The sequence below is a fragment of the Neomonachus schauinslandi genome, chromosome 5 (genome assembly GCF_002201575.2).
Source record: "Neomonachus schauinslandi chromosome 5, ASM220157v2, whole genome shotgun sequence".
NCBI lineage: Eukaryota > Metazoa > Chordata > Mammalia > Carnivora > Phocidae > Neomonachus > Neomonachus schauinslandi.
The window spans coordinates 96,338,361-96,359,196 of NC_058407.1; the positions used below are offsets into that span (position 1 = coordinate 96,338,361).

General features: G+C 46.3%; 1 protein-coding gene across 2 annotated transcripts; it reads right to left on the reverse strand.

Moving 5' to 3' along the window:
• Positions 1 to 3,556: 3,556 nt before the first annotated feature.
• COPS7A (COP9 signalosome subunit 7A) lies at positions 3,557 to 11,026 on the reverse strand. 2 transcript variants are annotated; one of them, XM_021690508.2, is made up of 8 exons: positions 10,914 to 11,026; positions 10,230 to 10,434; positions 8,056 to 8,131; positions 7,728 to 7,816; positions 6,313 to 6,515; positions 5,539 to 5,644; positions 5,224 to 5,375; positions 3,557 to 5,051 (listed from the first exon to the last, which is right to left on the reverse strand). In XM_021690508.2, exons 2-8 carry the CDS (start codon positions 10,389 to 10,391, stop codon positions 5,012 to 5,014), a joined length of 828 nt encoding a protein of 275 aa, XP_021546183.1. In that variant the 5' UTR covers positions 10,392 to 10,434; positions 10,914 to 11,026; the 3' UTR covers positions 3,557 to 5,011. The 2 variants fall into 2 exon arrangements, with proteins under 2 accessions (XP_021546183.1, XP_021546182.1); XM_021690507.2 differs by having other exon boundaries at positions 10,887 to 11,018.
• Positions 11,027 to 20,836: the final 9,810 nt, after the last annotated feature.

The following is a 20,836-nucleotide window of genomic DNA, read 5'->3' on the forward strand; positions in this document are numbered from 1 at the left end:
TTAATTTTCAGTTTGTGGTGCTATCTACATCAGTCTCATATGTGTGCCACCCAGTGGTCAGTCAGACCTGGACAGTGGTCCACACTGTAGCTCAATTCATAAAGCTTTGGTAAGATGTTTAAGGTCAGATCCATGTGCAGCTTTGAGGTGAGCCCAGGAGTTCACACACAACTCTATGGGACTCTCGATTTCCCTGCTCTCTCTGATCTCCCTGACACTTTGATTCTCTGGGTCTTCGTTTCCCAATCCTCTGGCCAAAAAAAAAAAAGCGGGGGGGCGGGGCTTTAGTTTCTCTACTCTGCTGAGCATTTTCCACTATGTACCTGGGCTAAGCATCAAGAGAACAAAGAAAAAAGCAGAGAGATTTGCCTCGCACTCTTGAGACCACAGCTCCTGTGCTAGAGGAATTCTCCTCCCTCAGTTTTCAGTGCCTGCCCACTGTTGCTGTCATTATGCTGCTGTAGCTACCCCACCATGGTACTGCCTGGGGTTAGAGGTGGAAGAGAAGGAAAAAAGAAAAACAACAGGAGATTCCCCTATTCTCTGACCCTTAGGAGTCCCTTTCCAGCTCCTCAGACCTGCAATAGATGGCTCCAAGAGGAGCTCTTTCAGTTCACACCTGATGCACACTTCTGGGTTTGGGGTCACCTTTGAGTCCACTCTGGGCAATAATGGGGGGGGATGGCAAACTCACCACTGGTTTCATGGAACTTCAAATTCTGGTTTCTTTCTTCCTCCCACCATTTACTTCTCTGAGATCTCAGATAGTTGCCCCATGCATTCTCTCCAGGAGCACTGGGAGTGATGGGGGTGGGGTACGCCTACTCCACTTACAATTTGTGTGGTCCCGAGCAAGTTACATAATCTCTCTGTACCTCTCCTGTCATCTTTAGAAGAGGATAATAGTAGTATCAACCTGAGAAGGTGGTTGTGTGGATTAAATGTTTACATGTATGTAAAGCATTTAGAATAATGCTTGACTGTAGTAAGCACTTAATATTAGTCTTAAAGTATCATAAAAAGATTGGACAACAGAGATCGGCAAAAAGACAAAAATCACCCAGAACTCCAATGTCAAGAGGTCTAACATACACATTATGGTTATATTATTTCAGATTTTTCAGTCAAGATGTATTTACCAATTCATTGAATAGACAAATGAATATTTAAGTATAGAATTATATTCCCTGCCCCATTCCCCAAATTATGCTTTCTTATTATGGGAGAGGCAGTAGGTCACAGGATGAAACTTTCTGCCACTAGGTGTTCATCACACTGTTCTTTCCACCCAAAATGCTCATCCTCCCTCCCTTTGTTAGGCTAACTGCCACTTGGGCTTTTAGTTTCAGTTGAAAGGTCACATCCTTGAAGAAGGCTTTCCTGGCCCCATGTAAAATGCAGATCCCTATGTTAAGGGCTTTCATGTCACCCTATACTTCTTAGCACTTATCACACTTTTAATTACTTAACCATATACTTAAGAACCTCAAAGGGCAAGTCCTCTCTCTTGTCCTGTACTCAAAAGTTTCACCTTTGCACATCCTTCTCATCCAGATGGTGACCCTGGGCCTCTGTACCTGTCCTCCAAGGCCCTGCAGTAAGAAGCCTCCTCAGCTAGTCCAAGTTGGCACTAATCTGGGCAAGTCTGCTTATATAAATGGGACTTTTCAGCTCAGAGCTGAGTCAATGAGGACAATGAAGGCATATTTCTGGTCCACATCTTGGGGATTCTTATTCAGTAGGAACTGGCGGGGGGGGGGTCCAGGAATATGCATTTTCAAAAGTTCCCCTGCTGTTTCTGTTGCTGGTGGCCCACAGAAACACTGCCTGTGGTAAAGAACTTCCAATATGGCTTCCAACGATCCCTGCCTTCTGACAGTCACTAGGCTGGACCTGGTGATTGGTAAAAGTGATGGGATACTTCTTCTGTGATTAAGTTACAAGACTGATTCTGCTTTCCTGGTACGGTCTCTCTGGCTCTTGCTCTGATGGAGCGGGCTACCTGGGCTGCCTCTGACCAACAGCCAGCCCAGAAATGAGGTCCTCGGTCCAGCCACCTACGAGGTAGTGAACCCTGCTGATATACTGAGTGTGGTTGGAAGGAGGTCCTTCCCATTGGAACCTTGAGATGACATGGCTCCAGCTAACTCTGATTGCAGCCTTGTGAGAGACCCTGAGGCAAAAAAGTGTGCCCACATTCCTGAACCACAGAAACTGAGATAATATACGTGTGTTGTTGTTGTTGTTGCTGTTTTTAAGATTTTATTTGAGAGAGAGAGAATGAGTGAGAGCGAGCACACACATGAGAGAGGGGAGGGTCAGAGGGAGAAGCAGACTCCCTGCTCAGCAGGGAGCCCGATGCGGGACTCGATCCCAGGACTCCAGGATCATGACCTGAGCTGAGGGCAGTCGCTTAACCAACTGAGCCACCCAGGCGTCCCTATACGTGTGTTGTTTTAAGCCACTAAATTTTAGGGTAATTTGTTACACCATATTAGATAACTAATACATTGCCTAGACTGCCCAAAGCTCCCTTCTCTACCCATCCATGTTGGAAAACACACCTAAACAGAGAATTTCCAATCTCTCTTCAACAGGATTTCATGAATACTGACTGTAGACATTATCTTTGCTCTTGTGCATAAAGATTTACACCAGCCCAGTCGCTGATTTTAGCTTCAGACACTTTGGCTTAGTCTTTTAATTGTCACCGGTTTCATGGGCATGAACTCTGAATTCTCATAAAGGCAAGTCCTCTTGCTCCTCCTCTTACCATAGTGGTCCAGCCCTAAGACCACTTAAGACTGCTGTACATCAGGGGACCAACGTGTGAGAGTGCACCCGTGGTGGCAAGATTCTTGGTCGGAAATATTCTGGTGCCCTGAGCTTGGTTATACGTGGAATCTCTAAATCCTGAACCAGGTTTCAGGGTCAAAAAACTGAGCCCCAAAATCATCTGCTCCCCCTTCTTCATGCCTTGGTAGCCAAGAGCCCCACCTTTCTAAGGCAAAGACAAATTGAATTTGCGTGTCCTCAGGGACATGTCAATGGTCCCCCCCCCTCTCTGGGTGTTAACCAGGCAGTCCCAGCTCAGCCCACACTTAGACTTTGGAGCCATCCACTGAAGGCTGGAACTAGAGAGCTCAGAGAAGTTAAGGAGCCATTAGCTGGAACTAGCTTACAAGAAAACAGGATACTAAGTTAAAAGTTGGGGCAGGGGCAGAGGGAGGGGGGGACAGGTTCCAAGTGCCAGGAATTAACAACTTCTACACATTGGAGGGTGTGGGAGGAAGAAGGGGTTTATTGCAGAGGTAGAGACTGAGAACCAAGACAAAACAGGCTCAACAAGCTCGTCGAGGACAAAGGTAACCAAGAAGCCAGAAGTGTCAACTCCCAAAGTAGGGCCCCAGTAAGTCTCCACGGCCCCCTCAAAACAAGAGGCTCGCCCAGCCCATTTTTAATCAAAACCTCAGGATCCCACCCCACTTTCTAGTTCTGTGACTGAGACCTTTAGCACCCTCAAAGAGTGGTCTGTGCTAAATCTCCACCTAGAGAAAAACACAATCCCTGGAGAGCAGCTCAGTCAACACTGGGGCCCTCAGGAGGCAACCGCTTCACGTGCAAGTTCGGGGGGCAGGGGGATCAACTGCCCCTTACACTAGAGCTTCCCAATTCTAAAGAGTGCAGAGCAGTGCACTAGACCAAGGACACCAATGGTCCCAACACAGGAAGGTCTGCCTTGGACAGCAGACAGGAGCCTGCTGCTGCTTACTGCAGATCTCTGAGTTCTGTGTGGTTCTGATGCAAAAACCGAAGGTTATTATCAACTCTTCCCCCTTATAATTCTGTAAGAAGGAAGGCAACAGGCTGAAGCCCAGCTCCTTGGGAGCACAGCCAGCGACTGTCATTTTGCATGTCCAGTGCTCTGCACATGTTGGTGCTCAGGAAGTATCCGCTGCTTCTGAATGAGCGCTGGGATACTGAGCAATTTGTCCAAAGTCCCACGACTCAAGATCTAGGTCTCCTGGCTCCTAGGCCAGGACTCAGCACCTAGTATCTGGTTCTTTTTCCAGCACTTTGCTTTAGAGTGGACGGACAGTGAGCCTTCTTCCCATCCACACATATCAAAGACAGAAGATACCCATTTCCGGGCATGTTTGTAGATAGACTTCTCATAGATTTATTTCGGTTTCAAGTTATATATAGATATGTGTATATATACTTTTTTTTTTTTTTAATACAATCTATATATCCCCTTCCCTTCCCCACCAAACTCACAAAAGGAAGTATAAATCCTTCCCGGATTGCCATCAGGCTTTCCAAGATAGCAAGGGGTAAGAAAGAGCCATGTCTCAACATCTCAAGAGACAGCTGCCCTTCTTCGGCTCTGGGGTCATTGAAGCAGCAGCATCCCCAGGACCCAAGGGGAGGAGAGAGGAAAGGAAACAACTCTGGTGTGACAGGATTCCAGGACGAAAGTGTCCAGTGACTCCCAGAACGGCAGACTGGCTCCCAGAATTCTCCGGGTGGGAACCAAGGTGGAAGGCCTATGGCTCTTCAGATGCTGCCCAGATAGGCTGGGGGTAAGCAGTACAAATCGGGGAGTAGGCATGCAGGGGCGCGGTGGTCCGAGAAGAAACACACGTGGGTTATGCTGGAGAAGCAGCAGCCCCCCCCCCCAACCCCATGACGTATAATAAACAGGGATAGACGCTGGCCGCCCCCCCCTTAAAGAAACAGGGAGAGAGCACGGCTGGGAGAGGGAGGGAGACAATGGGACACATAATAAAGTCACATAAAGCAGAAGTACCAACAAAAACATGACTTGTACTTGCCTCCTCCCTAGAGAAGGTGTGATCTACGCTTGGGGGTCAGGAGAGAAGAGGGAGGTTAAGGGTCATGAACCTAGGATTATCAGTTGACCAGGGGCACAGGAAGGCTCTTGGAGGACTCCTAAAGGACAGGCAGGAAGCTAGGACCCCGCATCCCCAGGGAAGAAACGACAGTCCCTTCAGTTCGACTTGGACCAAATCTTGGCGCTCCCTCGGAGCCTGGCAAGGGGAAGAGAGAGAGAGAGAGAGGCTGCAGGGAATCCCCTCACCCCTGCGGGCTCCCCCCACTGTCTACCCCCATGCAAATGACTACAGGGGGTGAGGACAGCCAGGTCTCTGAAGTAAAAGCAGGACACCCCGGAAGCAAGCGGTCCCCGCCACAGAGGCTCACCCCTTGCCCTTTGAGGCTTTCTTGCTGGGCTGGCGCTGGTTGGTGCCGGGGGCGGGTTCCCTCAGCTCAGTCAGGTGCTGCTCGGGGTCCTGAGATGTAGCTGCGGCGGCAGCTGCTGTTGTAACTTTAATGGTTTTTTTAAGGTTGGCGACCTACCCGGATGAAAGAAATGGGGGATAGTAAGGAAAGTCCCAGAATCGGACCGTCCCTGCCTACCTCGTCTGTTTGCTACAGCCACGGTCCCAACCCGTCTGCACAGGGCAACTGGCCCAGGCGGTGGGAGCTTGGGTCTGTCCCGATCCCTTGCCCGCTCACCTCACTCTCGATCTGCTGCTTCAGGCCTAGCTGCTGCTCCTTGTGCTGGTTGGCGCGGCTCACCTGCTCCTCGATGCCTGACAGCACCACCTCACAGCCCACACACCTGCGAGAATCAGGAGAGGAGACGCGTCAGCGGGAGGAGGCTGTGAGCACACACTCACGAAAACAGACTCAGAATAGCCTGCATACAAACCCCTTGTCTGAGTTAGGAACCCTCGCCAGGGTGCCTGGAAACCACGTGCAACAGTAGTCCCAGGAGCCACAAGGACACTCAGGGTGGAGGGGGGGGGGATAAGAGAGGTGAAGTGCCTGGAGTAAAGTGCAACATGCGAGAGGAGGAACTAAAAACAGCACTGGGTAGATGCCGGAGAGAAGGAAAAAAAAGGTATATTGAAGTCAGACAAGAACACAAAGAGAAAAACGGAAGTGGGAGAGACGCATGGCCTACAGACAGTGCCGCTTACGGACGGATGGGATGAATCCAGCTTAAAGACAAGTGAGGATCCAACACCCCGGTGAGGATCCTCTCAAGAGTACTGCTCCCCCGCCCCCCAAGGACTATGCCAAGGACACTGCTTCTGGCCTCTCGCCCCGCAGGCCCTCCTCTGCTCCCTTCTGCCCTCAGAAGCTTTTGGAGGAATGAGCTCCCTCCCTTCATCCTCTGGGATTCCACCTCTGCAGCCCAGCCCAGCCCTCCCCCTCCCCCTCCCAAGGGCCTCCCCCTTTCCCAGAGTGAGGAGGGAAGGAACAGGGCCAGGGCACCCGTCTCACCACTCCTGCAGGGTTCGAGCAATGGCACTGAGGTCCTGCCGCTGGATGTCCCGCCCAATGCTGTAGTCAACCTCCAGCCGCTGATTGCGCTGGTCCAGGGAGCCCCGGAGCACGTCGGCGTACACCGCCTCGATGACAAGGTCTTCCAGCTGCCGCACGTTCCGCAGGGCAAGGGCCTCCAGCAACACTGCATATGGGATACACTGGGGTGCAGGGAGGTCGGGCAGGGATCTGTGAGGCTCTGCAGCACAGAAGGGCTTCCAAGATTCTTCCCTCCTTCCCCCCAGCCTCAGCTCCCCTGCCTAGTCTCCACTCCTACTCCTAAAGGATTTCCTCTAAAAGGCTGGTTCTAAGGCAAAATAAGTGAAAGTATTGCCCCCTGAAAAATAACATCCCGAGAAGGACAACTGCAAATAAGATAGAAGATTTACATTCCCCTACCACCCTTTGCCTCCCACCCCACAGGGGAAGAAAGTGACATCTGCCTGGGTGTCAATCCTCTGGCCATAGCTCAGGACAGCACACAGACCTTGGTCCAGATAAGCCTGACGTAGTGGGAACAGGTGGTGGGGGAGGGCTCTGAGTTACTATTTATCGTTTATACCCCACTTCCTTCCACAGAGGCACCTCATGACAGAGAGCCTGGTTTATGTAAAATCAGGGGGACCACAGGAGAGTCAAGTAACAGCTGAGAGAATGCAGGTGGGTGGGAGAGGGATATTTAATAAAAAACTGAACCTAACTGGAACTACAGAGATACTTCTGGGTTATACACTTTTGACTTTAGCAAATAGAAGCCTCGCACTTCACCAGAAGAGAGAGAGCCTTATTCCCAGATCTGAAAATTGAGACCGTTTAAGTGGGACTTTCTTTTTTTTTTTTTTTTAAGATTTTTATTTATTTATTTGAGAGAGCATGCACACGTGAGCATGAGTGGGCACAAGCTGGTTGCGGGGGCCGTGTAGAGGGAGAGGGAGAAGCAGACTCTACGCTGAGCAGGGAGCCCGATGCGGGGCTCGATCCCAGGATCCCGGGACCATGACCTGAGCCAAAGGTAGACCCTTAACTGACTGAACCACTCAGGCGCCCCTGTGTGGGACTTTTTTTAGTGAGGAGGAAGGTGATTGCTAAACAAGTGAATGGCATCCTGGTTGCTATTTTGACCCAAGACGCAAAAAATGTTGAATGAAAAACAAAAACAAAACAGAAAACTAAGAGAATAATATTCAGCCCGAAAGGCTGCAGGTAGTGGAGTTCATATATACACCCTGGAGGGACATGGTGGGGTGGGGAAGGCAGAAAAGCAACACTGCGGGCAAAGGCTGTCTGACCGCAAATTCCCTTCAGACAGGCCCTTCGAAGGGACATTCCCCTTTGGCTCAGGACTGGGGGGGGGGAACGGGACTGTCACTCACCTTGACTTTGGCAGCCAGGGTGACAACTGATAGGTGTCGAAGCTTATTCTTCTGAGCCTCTGTGAGTGGGGGAAGATTTCGGGCTTCAGCTAGGAAAAAAGGACAAAGCGTAGGAAATTCTGATTACACTTTTGTGGGAAGTCCTAGCCTCTTTCCCTTGCTACTGCTACTGCTGCTTTTTTTTTTTTTTTTTTAGTTTTCCATGCCGATTCAGGTCTTGACCCTGACCCTGTGTACCCCAGGAGGGTTTCCCAGGATTTCTTCTAGTCCTTCCAGAAACTGCCCTTCTCCCACCTCCACTACTCCAGAGCTCCAGCCCTCTGGTTACCTAAGTAATCAGCATATGTCCCGTAAGCAAACACTGTGAGCAGCCGGAACGTGGAAGCGAAGTCACTCTCAGCCAGCTGCAAGAATATGAAGGAAGAGGTGACAGGATGGGCCTCTCTCCAGCTTCCCAGCCCCACTCCGTTTTGAATTCCACTTTCTGGCCCCATCTTTCCCCTCTCCCATCGGCTCTCCCAGCTCACCAAAAGGACTTCTCTGCCTCTCTGATCACTCTCCCCATTGAAAGACCTGATTTCCACCTCCAGACCCTTATTTACACTACCCCCGCCCCAATCCACCATGCCCTCTTCCTCCATATGTCTTCATTCTTACCCTAAATTCAGAATTGAACAAATTCAGAGTGTTCAGTAGTGTGTGTGGGCATGTGCACACCCAGACATTGCAAATTGTGTTTTGGTCCTTAGAGTGTGTTTAGTATTTCTGAATCTGAGTATCATTAGGCAGTCTGCTGTCCTTACCAATTCACCAAACACTCCTGCTTAGCCTCACTCATCTCTGACCGCTGCATGGCCTCAGCAGGCGCTGGAATTTGTGGCCTCTGTGTCAGACCTGTAGCACCCAAGAGGCTTCATCACCCACGCCAGCTCACCCAGATCTCATCTCCTATCACTGATCACTCATTCTGGCACTTAATCGATCAAACCCTTCGGTTGTTACCCAAGAATATCTTTTTTTCCAATAAGATTACAGACCCAGGCCCTGGTATCCCAACCACTTAGGTCTAGCAAAGCTGGGCATGTATTCAGCTCTCAATAAATACTTGCTAAATAAGTAATTTACACATCCATATCCATTCATCTTATCTCTGCAACTGAATGTAAGTTTTGGAAGAGTAATAAGCACTGTGTCTTGTATTTTCTGGTATTCCCAGATGACTAACAGAGAGATAAATAAGCACCCAATAAATGCTTCTTTTTCTTCACCCTAATGGACCCTCTTTAGTTCCACTGCAGAGGAAAGCAGGGAAAGAAGGCAGCCAAAGTGTTCTCCATATACCAGAGTGATCCCAAAGGTAAATCCATTGACTCAGTCAATCACTGGCCCTCAAAACTTTACCATAGTTTGCCCACATACCAATAACATCTCAGGACTTGGGCTTATTTCATACATCTTGGTGATGCACCCACTCTACACTTTAAACTCTTTACTCTGCCACTTTTTTTTTTTTTTAAAGATTTTATTTATTTATTTATTTGACAGAGAGAGACACAGCAAGAGAGGGAACACAAGCTGGGGGTAGTGGGAGTGGGAGAAGAAGGCTTCCCACTGAGCAGGAAGCCCAATGTGGGGCTCGATCCCAGGACCCTGGGATCATGACCTGAGCTGAAGGTTGACGCTTAACGACTGAGCCACCCGGGTACCCCTTTACTCTGCCGCTTCTATGTGAACAGTTCTCTCTGCTGTGTTCCTAGCATCTTGCCACAGTCTTTGGGGGGAAACACACCTTCTAACACTTCTAGATTAAGTGAATTAACAAAGGGTACAAATTGGGGAGAGAAGGGTATGCCAATTTCAGGTTCGTTCCTTCCATTTGTACTGGACTTTACACTTCCCATAATCTGACCTGATTTCTATAATTGAGGATGAGGGACAGTATCAGCTCTGATTTTTTTTTTTTTTTTTTTTTTTTTAAAGATTTTGTTTATTTATTTGAGACAGAGAGAATGAGAGACAGAGAGCATGAGAGGGAGGAGCAGACTCCCTGCCGAGCAGGGAGCCCGATGCGGGACTCGATCCCGGGACTCCAGGATCATGACCTGAGCCGAAGGCAGTCGCTTAACCAACTGAGCCACCCAGGCGCCCCAGCTCTGATTTTAAAAGAGAAAAACAGAGGCCCTAAAGTAAAAGTGACCTCATCAAGGTGACATGATTTTATTAAGAGCTACTACCTTGGCGGAGACAGGCTGGAATCAGGTCTCCTTTTCTGAATCACATGCTCTTTTGCTTAAAAAATGAAAAATAATGGGTTTTACAGATGATTCATCACCAAAAGAAAGAGGTTTACTTGTCTACTTATTTTTGCAGCTGTTAATTATTCATCATCGTATTCTTGTTCAACTGAATGGTTATGGAGTTGCAAATGAGCCCTGCCCACCCATTCTCAAATTCAAACTTAGCCCCAAGCTTCCCTGTGGGCTCTCCAGGCCAGGAACCCACCTCTCTAACATTAGGCATATCCAGCAGTTCCCCAAACACGTAGACCCCAGGAGCCTCCAGCACCTGGTGGATGAGTGTGGCCAGCGCTGCCCCCTTGGCCGACTTGGCCAGGAGCAGAAATTGCTCCTGGTTCTGCCCTGTCACCTTCACCTCGGCACTCATGGCTGCACTGAGCTGGGGGGACCTGGGCTCAGGATATCTGGAGCTGCAAGGAAAGAGAATGTGAAGCTGGAGGCCCCTGAACACTGGGAGGGCGGGAAGCACAGGGAGGCTGGATTGCAGAGGCACTGAGTCACTTCTGCAAATGAGGAATGAGAGATGGAGCAGTCTAAAACTCGGATCTAGAAATCCTAAAATCGGCCACTTTGATGGAAGCCTGGCTGAGACAGGGTTTGCCACGCCCCCTCCCCCATCCCTGGGCCTGATCCCAAGCCCCACCACGTGCACCCCATTGAACCCCAAGGCACAGGATGTAGTGGGGGAAGGGGTGTCACATGGTGTCCACCCCAACAACAACGCTCCCTCAAATTTCCGTGGTGCCCCGCAAGTGCTCTCAACCACGTGACCTCACCCTCACGATCCCTCCACGTGGCTCCGCCCCCTCCCTTAAAGAGGCCGCCCAGGGACCGTGGGCTCACGGCGACTGCCCCGTCGTACCCTGGGTCAGACTCTGCGGACCGCTACCTGGAAGCTCCGTCTTCCAGCACACCGGGCGGGGCCGCCGCTCCGTCACCTCCGGCAGCCGTTCCGAGCCTTTCCTGCCACCTCCCTGCAGAGTCGCTCTGGCCGCTAAACTCTATGGCTGGCTTCCGCCTCGTACTTCCGCTCTTACGAGGCCGGTTTCGGGCGGGCCATGCCCCTCCCCCGCCTTCCGACGGCTGAAGCGCCTGCAAGCGCCTGTCATTCTACTCTCTGATTGGCTGTTGAGGAAGAATGACGGGCGCCTTTTTTTTTTTCCTGCTCTGTTTCAATAAAACTTTATTGACAGATGAGCCCTGGACGGTAAATGCAGAGGGAGAACCTGTCCTGCAGGTACCGGGTGGTTAGGTGTCGGCTCAGAGCTGCCCGAAATCTGGAGACTCGGCCTGCACAGGGTGCCTGAGGCGACAGGAAAGCTGTAATGGGCAAGAGAGAGGGAGGAGGGAAAAAGGGAGGGAAGGAAATGAGGAGAGATAGGAAAGAGACAAGAATCAATCAAAGAAGTTTAGCGTCAGGGATCTCCGGGCTATTTTAACCACTACTTTTTTTGAGGAGCAAGAGGAAAGAAGTAGAAAAAGTAAAGGAAGGGGCGCCTGGGTGGCTCAGTTGGTTAAGCGACTGCCTTGGGCTCAAGTCATGATCCTGGAGTCCCGGGATCGAGTCCCGCATCGGGCTCCCTGCTCGGCAGGGAGTCTGCTTCTCCCTCTGACCCTCCCCCCTCTCATGTACTCGCTCTCTCTCATTCTCTCTCTCTCAAATAAATAAATAAAATCTTTAAAAAAAAAAAGAAAGAAAGAAAGAAAAAGTAAAGGAAGTAATAATAGATACCATGTATTGAGTGCTTACTATTGGTCAGGCATCTTTTGAAATTGTATCCCATTAAATCCTCATAACTATACTGCATCCCCAGTGTGACTCCAGGACACGGTTTATCATGACTACATATACTTGTAGAGCGAGGCTTTCCTGTATATTGCGTCTCTTAATTCCTGGGAGACGAAAAATCCCTAGGTGTAAGGAAGGCATCTGTTATTATTTTCACTTTAGAGATAAAGAAATTGATGCTTATAAAAATTTAGAGATTTGCCTGGAACTCAGGTCTCTTCAAGCCCGAAGCCAACTTTCCATGTTACCATGATACTTTAGGGAAAACAGTAAAGGACTAACATTTCTATAGTGTTTTACACTTCATACTGGGCTGGCAGAAGGTCAAATAAGAATAAAGTTAATGACAGCGTGGAGGTCGTTGGGTTAGGCGCTGAACGAAGAGGTTTACTTAATTCATTTGACGTTTATAACAATCTATTATTATTTCTATTTTACAGATGGAAAAACTGAGGCCTAGGGAAATTAAGTAATTTATAAGCAATGGAAAGAGGAGACAGTGAGAAAAAAAAAGGAACATAAATGAAGAGACTATCACAGGACTGGTAGACTGCTGGAGTGGAAGGGACTTTAAACTCAAAGTTTATGGTCCACATGGCTTGGTTTATGGTAGCAAATGAGAAGCAAAAACAGAAAGGAGATGGAGGCGGGGAGAAGGAGAAAAAAAAAGGAGAGGAAGAGGCAGAGAAAAAAGTAAAGAAGAAGAAAATAATGGGAGAGATGACACATAAAAGTGAGGAGAAGGAATCAAAAGCATAATAAAACATTCAAAGTTTGAAAGAACCAAAGAATTAATGAGTCCAATCTTATCAATTTAAAGAGGGAAGAAAAAGAAAAATATGAGGAACAAACAAGAGCCCACATATGTTCTATTATGTGCCATGTGTTTATCTGTTCAACTTTTCTTTAAGACTTTATTTTTTTAAGAGCAGTTTTAGGTTTACAATAATATTGACAGCAAGGTACAAATATTTCTCATAATAATTCCTGCTCCTACACATACACAATCTCCCCATTAACAACATCATTACCAAAATTGTTTTTTTTTTTTTTTTTTTTAACCAAGGGTGAACCTATATTGACCACATCATATCACCCAAAGTCCATAGTTTATCTAAGGGTTCAGTCTTGGTGGTGTACATTCAATGGGCTTGGATAATGTATAATGACATATATCCATCATTATCATACAGAGTATTTTCGCTGCCCCAAAATTCTCTGTGCCCTACCTGTACATCTCCCCCCACCCCGACCCCTTGTAACTACTGATCTTTTTTCATTGTCTCCACAGTTTTGCCTTTTCCAGAATGTCATAGAGTGGAAATCATACATATGTGGCCTTTTCATATTGGCTTTTTGTACTTTAAAATTCCTCTATGTCTTTTCATGGCTTAATAGCTCATTTCTTTTTAGCACCACTAGTCTTCCATTGTCTGCATGTACCACAGTTTATTTATCTGTTCACCTACTGAAGGACATCTTGGTTACTTCCAAATTTTGGCAATTATGAATAAAGCTGCTATAAACATTCATGTGCAGGGTTTTGGATAGACAAAATTTTTTACTCCTTTGGGTAAAAATCAAGGCGCGTGATTGCTGGATCATATGGTAAGAGTATGTTTCTTTTTTAAAAATTTTTGTTTATTTATTTATTTATTTATTTATTTATTTATTTATTTGAGAAAGAGAGTGTGTGCCCAAGAAGGGGGAGTGGCAGGCAGAGGGAGAAGCAGGCTCGCTGCTGAGCAGGGAGCCCGATGTGGGGCTTAATCCCAGACCCTGGGATCATAACCCAAGCAGAAGGCAGATGCTTAACAGACTGAGCCATCCAGGTGCCCAGAGTATGTTTCATTTTGTAAGAAACCACCAAACTGTCTTCCAAAGTGGCTGTACTCAGCAGCAATGTATGAATGTTTCTTTTTGTTCATTTGTTTGCTTGCTTTTTTCTTTGTTTGTTAGGGAGAGAGAGGGAGAGAGCATGAGCGGGGGGGGGGGGGCGGGGGGAGAGGGAGAGAGAGAATCCCAAGTAGGCTCCATACTCAGTGTGGAGACGGACTCTGCCAGATCCCACAACTCTGAGATCATGACCTGAGCCAAAATCAAGAGTCGGATGCTTAACTGACTGAGCCACCCAGGCGCCCCTGAAAGTTTCTATTGCTCCACATCCTGGCCAGCTTTTAGTATTGTCGTGTTCCAGATTTTGACCATTCTACTAGATGTGTAGTGTTATCTGTTGTTTTCATTTGCATTTCCCTGATGATATATGATGTGGAACGTCTGTTCATATGCTTGCTTGCCATCTGTGTCTTTGGTAGAGTATCTGTTAAGGTCTTTGACCCATTTTTTAATTGGGTTGTTTGTTTTCTTATTTTTTGAGTTTTAAGACTCCTTTGTATATTTTGGATAAAAGTCCTTTATCAAATGTGTCTTTTGCAAATATTATCTTCCAGTCTGTGGATTGTCTTCTAATTCTCTTCTTCTTTTTTTTTTTTAAAGATTTTAATTAATTTATTTACTTGTCAGAGACAGAGAGAGAGAGAGAGCACAAGCAGGGGGAGCAGCAGGCAGAGGGAGAAGCAGACTCCCCGCTGAGCAAGGAGCCCGATGCGGGTCTCCATCCGAGGACACTGGGATCATGACCTGAGCCGAAGGCAGACGCTTAACTGACTGAGCCACCCAGCCTTCCCTAATTCTCTTCTTCTAATTGTTCTATTGCAGAGCAGAAGTTTTTTTATATTAATTAAGTCCAGTTTATCAATTATTTCTTTAAGAGAGTGTGTCTTTGGTGTTGTAGCTAAAAGGCATTACTATACTCAAGGTCATCTAGGTTTTTTCCTATGCTATCTCCCAGGAGTTTTATAATTTTGCATTTTACATTAGATCTGTGACCCATTTTGAATTAAATTTTGTGAAGGGTATAAACTCTGTGTCTAAATTCTTTCTTTCTTTCTTTCTTTTTTTCTTTTCTTTCTTTCTTCTTTTCTTCCTGCATGTGAATGTACAGTTGTTCCGGCATCATTTGTTGAAGAGATTGTCTTTTTTGGGCGGGGGGGTTGGTGAATCCAACCATTTTATTGAGGGGCTTCAGAGAAAGGTTGAAGAGCTAGGAGGACAGTGAGATCTGACATCCTCAGCCAGGCCAGGATATCCTCAGCTTCACAGTCGCTGAAAGTGAAGAGATTATCTTTGATCCATCTTTTTGCCTTTGCTCTTTTATCAAAAGTTACTTGACCATATATATGGGGGTCTATTTCTGGGCTCTTTATTCTAGTCCATTGATCTGTTTGTCTGTTCTTTCACCAATACTCCACTGCCTATAGCTTTATAGTAACTCTTGAAATCAGACAGTGTCACTCTTCCAACTTTGTTTTTCCCCTTCAGTACTGTATGAGCTATTCTGGGCCTTTTGCCTCTCCATATACAATTTAGAATCAGTTTGTTAATATCCATGAAATAACATGCTGGGATTGGGATTGCATTGAATCTATAGGTCAAGTTGGGAAGAACTGATATCTTGATAATATTGAGTCTTCCTAGCCATACACATGGATTATCTCTCCATTTATTTAATTCTCCTTTGATTTTGTTCATCAGAATTTTATAGTTTCTCTCATATAGATCTTATGTGTATTTTGTTAGATTTATACCTAAATATTTCACGTTTGGGGGGGTGCTAATGTAAATGTTATGTTTTAAATTTCAAATTCCCCTTGTTCATTGTTGGTATATAGAAAAGCAACTGACTTTTGTTTTTTTGGTTTTCTGTTTTAAGATTTTATTTTTAAGCAATCTCTATGCCCAACTTGGGGCTCAAACTTACAAACCGCAAGATCAAGAACCCCTTGCTACACCCAGTGAGCCAGCCAGGTGCCCCAAACCTTGCTATACTTGTTTATTAATTCCAGGAGGGATTTTTTTTTTTTTAAAGATTTTATTTATTGATTTGACAGAGACACAGCGAGAGAGGGAACAGAAGCAGGGAGAGTGGGAGAGGGAGAAGCAGGCTTCCCGCCGAGCAGGGAGCCCCATATGGGGCTCGATCCCAGGACCCTGGGATCATGACCTGAGCCGAAGGCAGACGCTTAATGACTGAGCCACCCAGGCGCCCCGATTTTTTTTTTTTGTCAATTCTTTCAGATTCCCTACATAAATGATTATGTCATCTGCAAACAAAGACATATTGATGTCTTTGTTTCCAATCTGTATATGTTTTATTGCCTTTTAAAAAATTCTATTTTATTTAAATTCAATTAATTAACATATAATGTGTTAATAGTTTCAGAGTAGAGGTCAGTGATTCATGAGTTGTGTATAACACCCAGTGCTCATTATATCACATGCCCTTCTTAATGCCCATCACCCACTTACCCCCTCCCCCCACCCCCTCCCCTCCGGCAACCCTCAGTTTGTTTCCTATGATTAAGAGTTTCTTGGGGTGCCTGGGTGGCTCAGTCGTTAAGCGTCTGCCTTCGGCTCAGGTCATGGTCCCAGGGTCCTGGGATTGAGCCCCGCATCAGGCTTCCTGCTCAGCGGGAAGCCTGCTTCTCCCTCTCCCACTCCCCCTGCTTGTGTTCCTGCTCCCTATCTCTCTCTCTTTCAAATAAATAAATAAAAAATCTTTAAAAAAAAAAAAAGAGTCTCTTGGGGCGCCTGGGTGGCTTAGTCGTTAAGCGTCTGCATTCGGCTCAGGTCATAATCCCAGGGTCCTGGGATCCAGCCCCGCATCGGGCTCCCTGCTCGGCAGGAAGCCTGCTTCTCCCTCTCCCACTCCTCCTGCTTGTGTTTCCTCTCTTGCTGTGTCTCTCTCTGTCAAATAAATAAATGAAAAATCTTAAAAAAAAAAAAAGTGTCTCTTACGGTTTGTTTCCCTCTCTGATTTCATCGTTTTATTTTTCCCTCCCTTCCCCTATGGTCCTCTGTTTTGTTTCTTAAATTCCATATATCGGTGAGATCATATGATAATTGTCTTTCTCTGATTGACTTATTTCACTTAGCATAATATCCATCCACGTTGTTGCAAATGGCAAGATTTCATTTTTTGATGGCTGCATAATATTCCATTATATATATGTGTGTATATATATATATATATATATATATACACATATGTATATATACACCCACCCCACATTTTCTTTATCCATTCATCTCTTGATGGACATCTAGGCTCTTTCCATAGTTTGACTATTGTAGACATTGCTGCAATAAACATTGCGGTGCAGGTGCCCCTTCAGATCACTACATTTTTATGTTAGGGGTAAGTACCTAGTAGTGCAATTGCTGGGTCATAGGGTAGTCCTTTTTTTTTTTTTAACCTTAATATAGTAGCAAGGATTTCCAGTATAGTGTTGAAGAGGAGTGGTGAGAAGGGACATCCTTATCTTGTACCTGATCTTAGTGAGAAAGCTTCTAGTTTCTCACCACTAAGCATGATGTTAGCTGTAGGGTGTTGTTGTTGATATTCAATCTTTAAAACAACTCTTTGAGGTGTTTACTAATATCTTAGCTAACCTGTGAGGACACTGAGTATCACAGAAGTTAAGTAATTTATTTATTTATTATTATTTTTTAAAGATTTATTTATTTGACAGAGAGAGACATAGCGAGAGAGGGAACACAAGCAGGGGGAGTGGGAGAGGGAGAAGCAGGCTCCCCGCAGAGCAGGGAGCCCGATGCGGGACTCGATCCCAGGACCCTGGGATCATGACCTGAGCTGAAGGCAGTCGCTTAACCAACTGAGCCACCCAGGCGCCCCAGAAGTTAAGTAATTTATTGAAGGTCAGTATAAGTGGTGGAGCTGAGATCCAGATGCAAGTTTGTCTGATTTCGACACTGTGTTAAGAAAGAGAAGAGAAAGGGGTGCCATTTGGCTCAGCCATTGGAGCATGCAACTCCTGATCTCCGGGTTTGAGCCCCACATTGGGTATAGAGATTATTTTTAAAAATAAAATCTTAAAAAAAAAGAAAGAGGGGGCGCCTGGGTGGCTCAGTTGTTAAGCGTCTGCCTTCAGCTCAGGTCACGACCCCAGGGTCCTGGGATCGAGCCCCGCATCGGGCTCCCTGCTCCGCAGGAAGCCTGCTTCTCCCTCTCCCACTCCCCCTGCTTGTGTTCCCTCTCTTGCTGTGTCTCTCTCTGTCAAATAAATAAATAAAAATCTTTAAAAAGAAAAAGAAAAAGAAAGAGAAGGAAAAGCAGAAAGGAAAGAGAGAAGGGGGAGAAAGAGATAACCTGAGATCTAGTCCTGATTCAGCCTTAAACCAGCTGTGACCTTAAAGCATATTGTGCTATCCTTTTCTGTATCTACAAAGTGAGAGAATAGACAACAGAATTTTTTAAAGATTTTATTATTATTTTTTAAAAGATTTTATTTATTTGTGTGAGAGAGACAGAGAGCACAAGCAGGGGGAGTGGGAGAGGGAGAAGCAGGCTTCCCGCGGAGCAGGGAGCCCTATGTGGGGCTCGATCCCAGGACCCTGGGATCATGACCTGAGCTGAAGGCAGATGCTTAACCAGGCATCCCAAGATTTTATAATTTTTAAAGTAATCTCTACACCCAACGTGGGACTTGAACCAAAAACCCCAAGATCAAAAGTCGCACACTCCAGAGACTGAGCCAGCCAGGTGCCCCTAGACAACAGAATTTTTTTTTTTTTTAAGAGAGAGAGGAGAGCGTGTGAGTGAATTTTTGTGGGGGGGAAGGACAAAGGGAGAGAGAGAATCCCAAGCAGGCTTCATGCTCAGTGTGGAGCCTGACAGGGGGCTCCATCCCACAACCCCCAAGATCATGACCTGAGCCATAATCAAGGGTTGGTCACCTAACTAACTGAGCCACCCAGACACCGCTAGACAACAGACTTTCTAAAGCCAATTCTGATTTTTATGTTTTCTGAAACAGAGTAAGAGGAGTAAGGAGAGAAGATGAGAGAACAATAAGTAGAAAAGGAAAATTTGGAGAAAGAAAGGAGAGGGGATGGACGTAAGAAGTGAGATTAGAAAGAGCAGAGCTCCTGGGTGGCTCTGTCCATTGAGCATCCAGACTCTTGGTTTCAGCTCAGGTCATGATCTTAGGGTCCTCAGTGAGGAGTCTGTTTGAAGATTCTCTCCCTCTGCCCCTCTTCCCCCACTCTGTCTCTGTCTAAAAATAAATGAAGAAATCTTTTTAGAAAAAGAGCAGAGAAGGGGAGGAGGAGATGTGAAAAAGAAACGAAAGAAATAGAGTTGAGGGAAAGTGCAGAAAACTAAAGATGCTCTCCAACAGGAGGAGGGGAGCTCATTAAACTTAAGCAAAGCCTAGGGGCGCCTGGGTGGCTCAGTCGTTAAGCGTCTGCCTTCGGCTCAGGTCATGGTCCCAGGGTCCTGGGATCGAGCCCTGCATCAGGCTCCCTGCTCGGCGGGAAGCCTGCTTCTCCCTCTCCCACACCCCCTGCTTGTGTTCCCTCTCTTGCTGTGTCTCTCTCTGTCAAATAAATAAATAAAATCTTTCAACTTAAGCAAAGCCTAGGATGTGACATTCATTCATTCACTTGTTACTAGGTGACAGTTATGTACAAGGCTATGTGCCAGGTGCTCTGTTTTTAATGCAAAGGATAGAAAACAAAACACACGGAAATAAAGCTAGAGAAACTGACTGACACCAAGGAGTCAGACACAGAATAAAATATTCACTGTTGATTCAAAAGGTATATATTGAGCACCTCTTATTGCCAGGCATTGTTCTAGCTACTAGGCACATAGATAAACTACCTGCCTTTTTGGTATTTACATTCTTGTGGTGAGACTCAGGTAATATATACATATGTACATTAATGGTCAGAAAGTAATAAATATTATGAAGAATAACAAAGCCAGGAGAAGGGGAGGGAGAATGCAGGAGACATTTTCTATTTTATATATAGTATAGCAAGGTAAGGACTCTCTGATAGGGAGAAAATGGAGCAGAGATGTTAAAATGAAAAAGGAGTAGGGGCACCTGGGTGGTTCAGTCAGTTAAGCATCTGCCTTCGGCTCAGGTTATGATCCCAGGGTCCTGGGGTTGAGCCCTGCCTCAGGCTCCCTGATCAGCGGGGAGTCTGCTTCTCCCTCTCATCTGCCTCCCCCGCCACCGCCCCCGCGCATGCTCTCTGTCTCTCTCTCTCTCAAATAAATAAAATCTTTAAAAAAGAAAAAGGAGCAAGTCATGTGGATTTCTGTGGGGACAGTGTTCCAGGCAGAGCAAACTACAAACGCAAAGGCTCTGAGATGAGAACATACTTCATGTGTTTGAGGAACATCAAGGGGGCCTGTATGGCTAAAGCAGAGTGAGAAAGAGGAGAGATGTAGGGGAGGTCAGAGAGAGAACAAAGTGGCCAAATCCTATCAGGCCTCGTGGGCCATTGTAAGGACTTTGCTTCTTACTCAGAGTGAGATGGGAAGCCAATGGAGGATTTGAGCAGACAAGGGACTGGATCTGACCTCTATGTTTACAGTAGCATGGCTGCAGCGCACCTGAGGGGCATGTGACTCTTGATCCTGGGCTTGTGAGCTTGAGGCCCATATTGGGTGTAGAGATTACTTAAAAAAAAGTTATTTTTTCATTTGATGGCAGCACAGACTGAAGCAGATGAGTCCAGTTAGGAGACCACAGCAATTATCCAAGGGAGAGATGGCGGTGGCTTAGGTGAGGGTGGTGGCAGTGGAGGTGAGAAGTAGTTGGATTTGGAATTTAACTGAAAGCTAGAATAAACAATTGCAAATGGATTAGATGTGAGGTATGAACGAAAAAGAAAGAGTTAAGAACAACATCCTACAGGCAAGTTGCCCCACACTGCTGAAATGCAGATCATTTTAATTTTATATAAGCTTTTGCAGAAAATAGGAAAAGAAAGGACTCTCCTCAATTCATTATATGGGGCCAGAATTGCTCTCATAACCATACCAGAAAAGGGCAATAATAGAAAAGAAAATTATGGGCCAACCTCACTTACTAACTGAGATGCAAAAATCTTCAGTAAAACACTAGGAAACTGAATCCAGTGATGTGCAA

Excerpts from the sequence above, each read along its gene's own strand:
- COPS7A (XM_021690508.2), bottom strand. The coding sequence starts at position 10,391 with ATGAGTGCCGAGGTGAAGGTGACAGGGCAGAACCAGGAGCAATTTCTG. Across the intron at positions 7,817-8,055 it reads GACATATGCTGATTACTTAG|CTGAAGCCCGAAATCTTCCC; the intron begins GTAACCAGAGGG and ends CTTTTTTCCTAG. Across the intron at positions 5,052-5,223 it reads AAAGCCTCAAAGGGCAAGGG|GCTCCGAGGGAGCGCCAAGA; the intron begins GTGAGCCTCTGT and ends TCCCCTTGCCAG.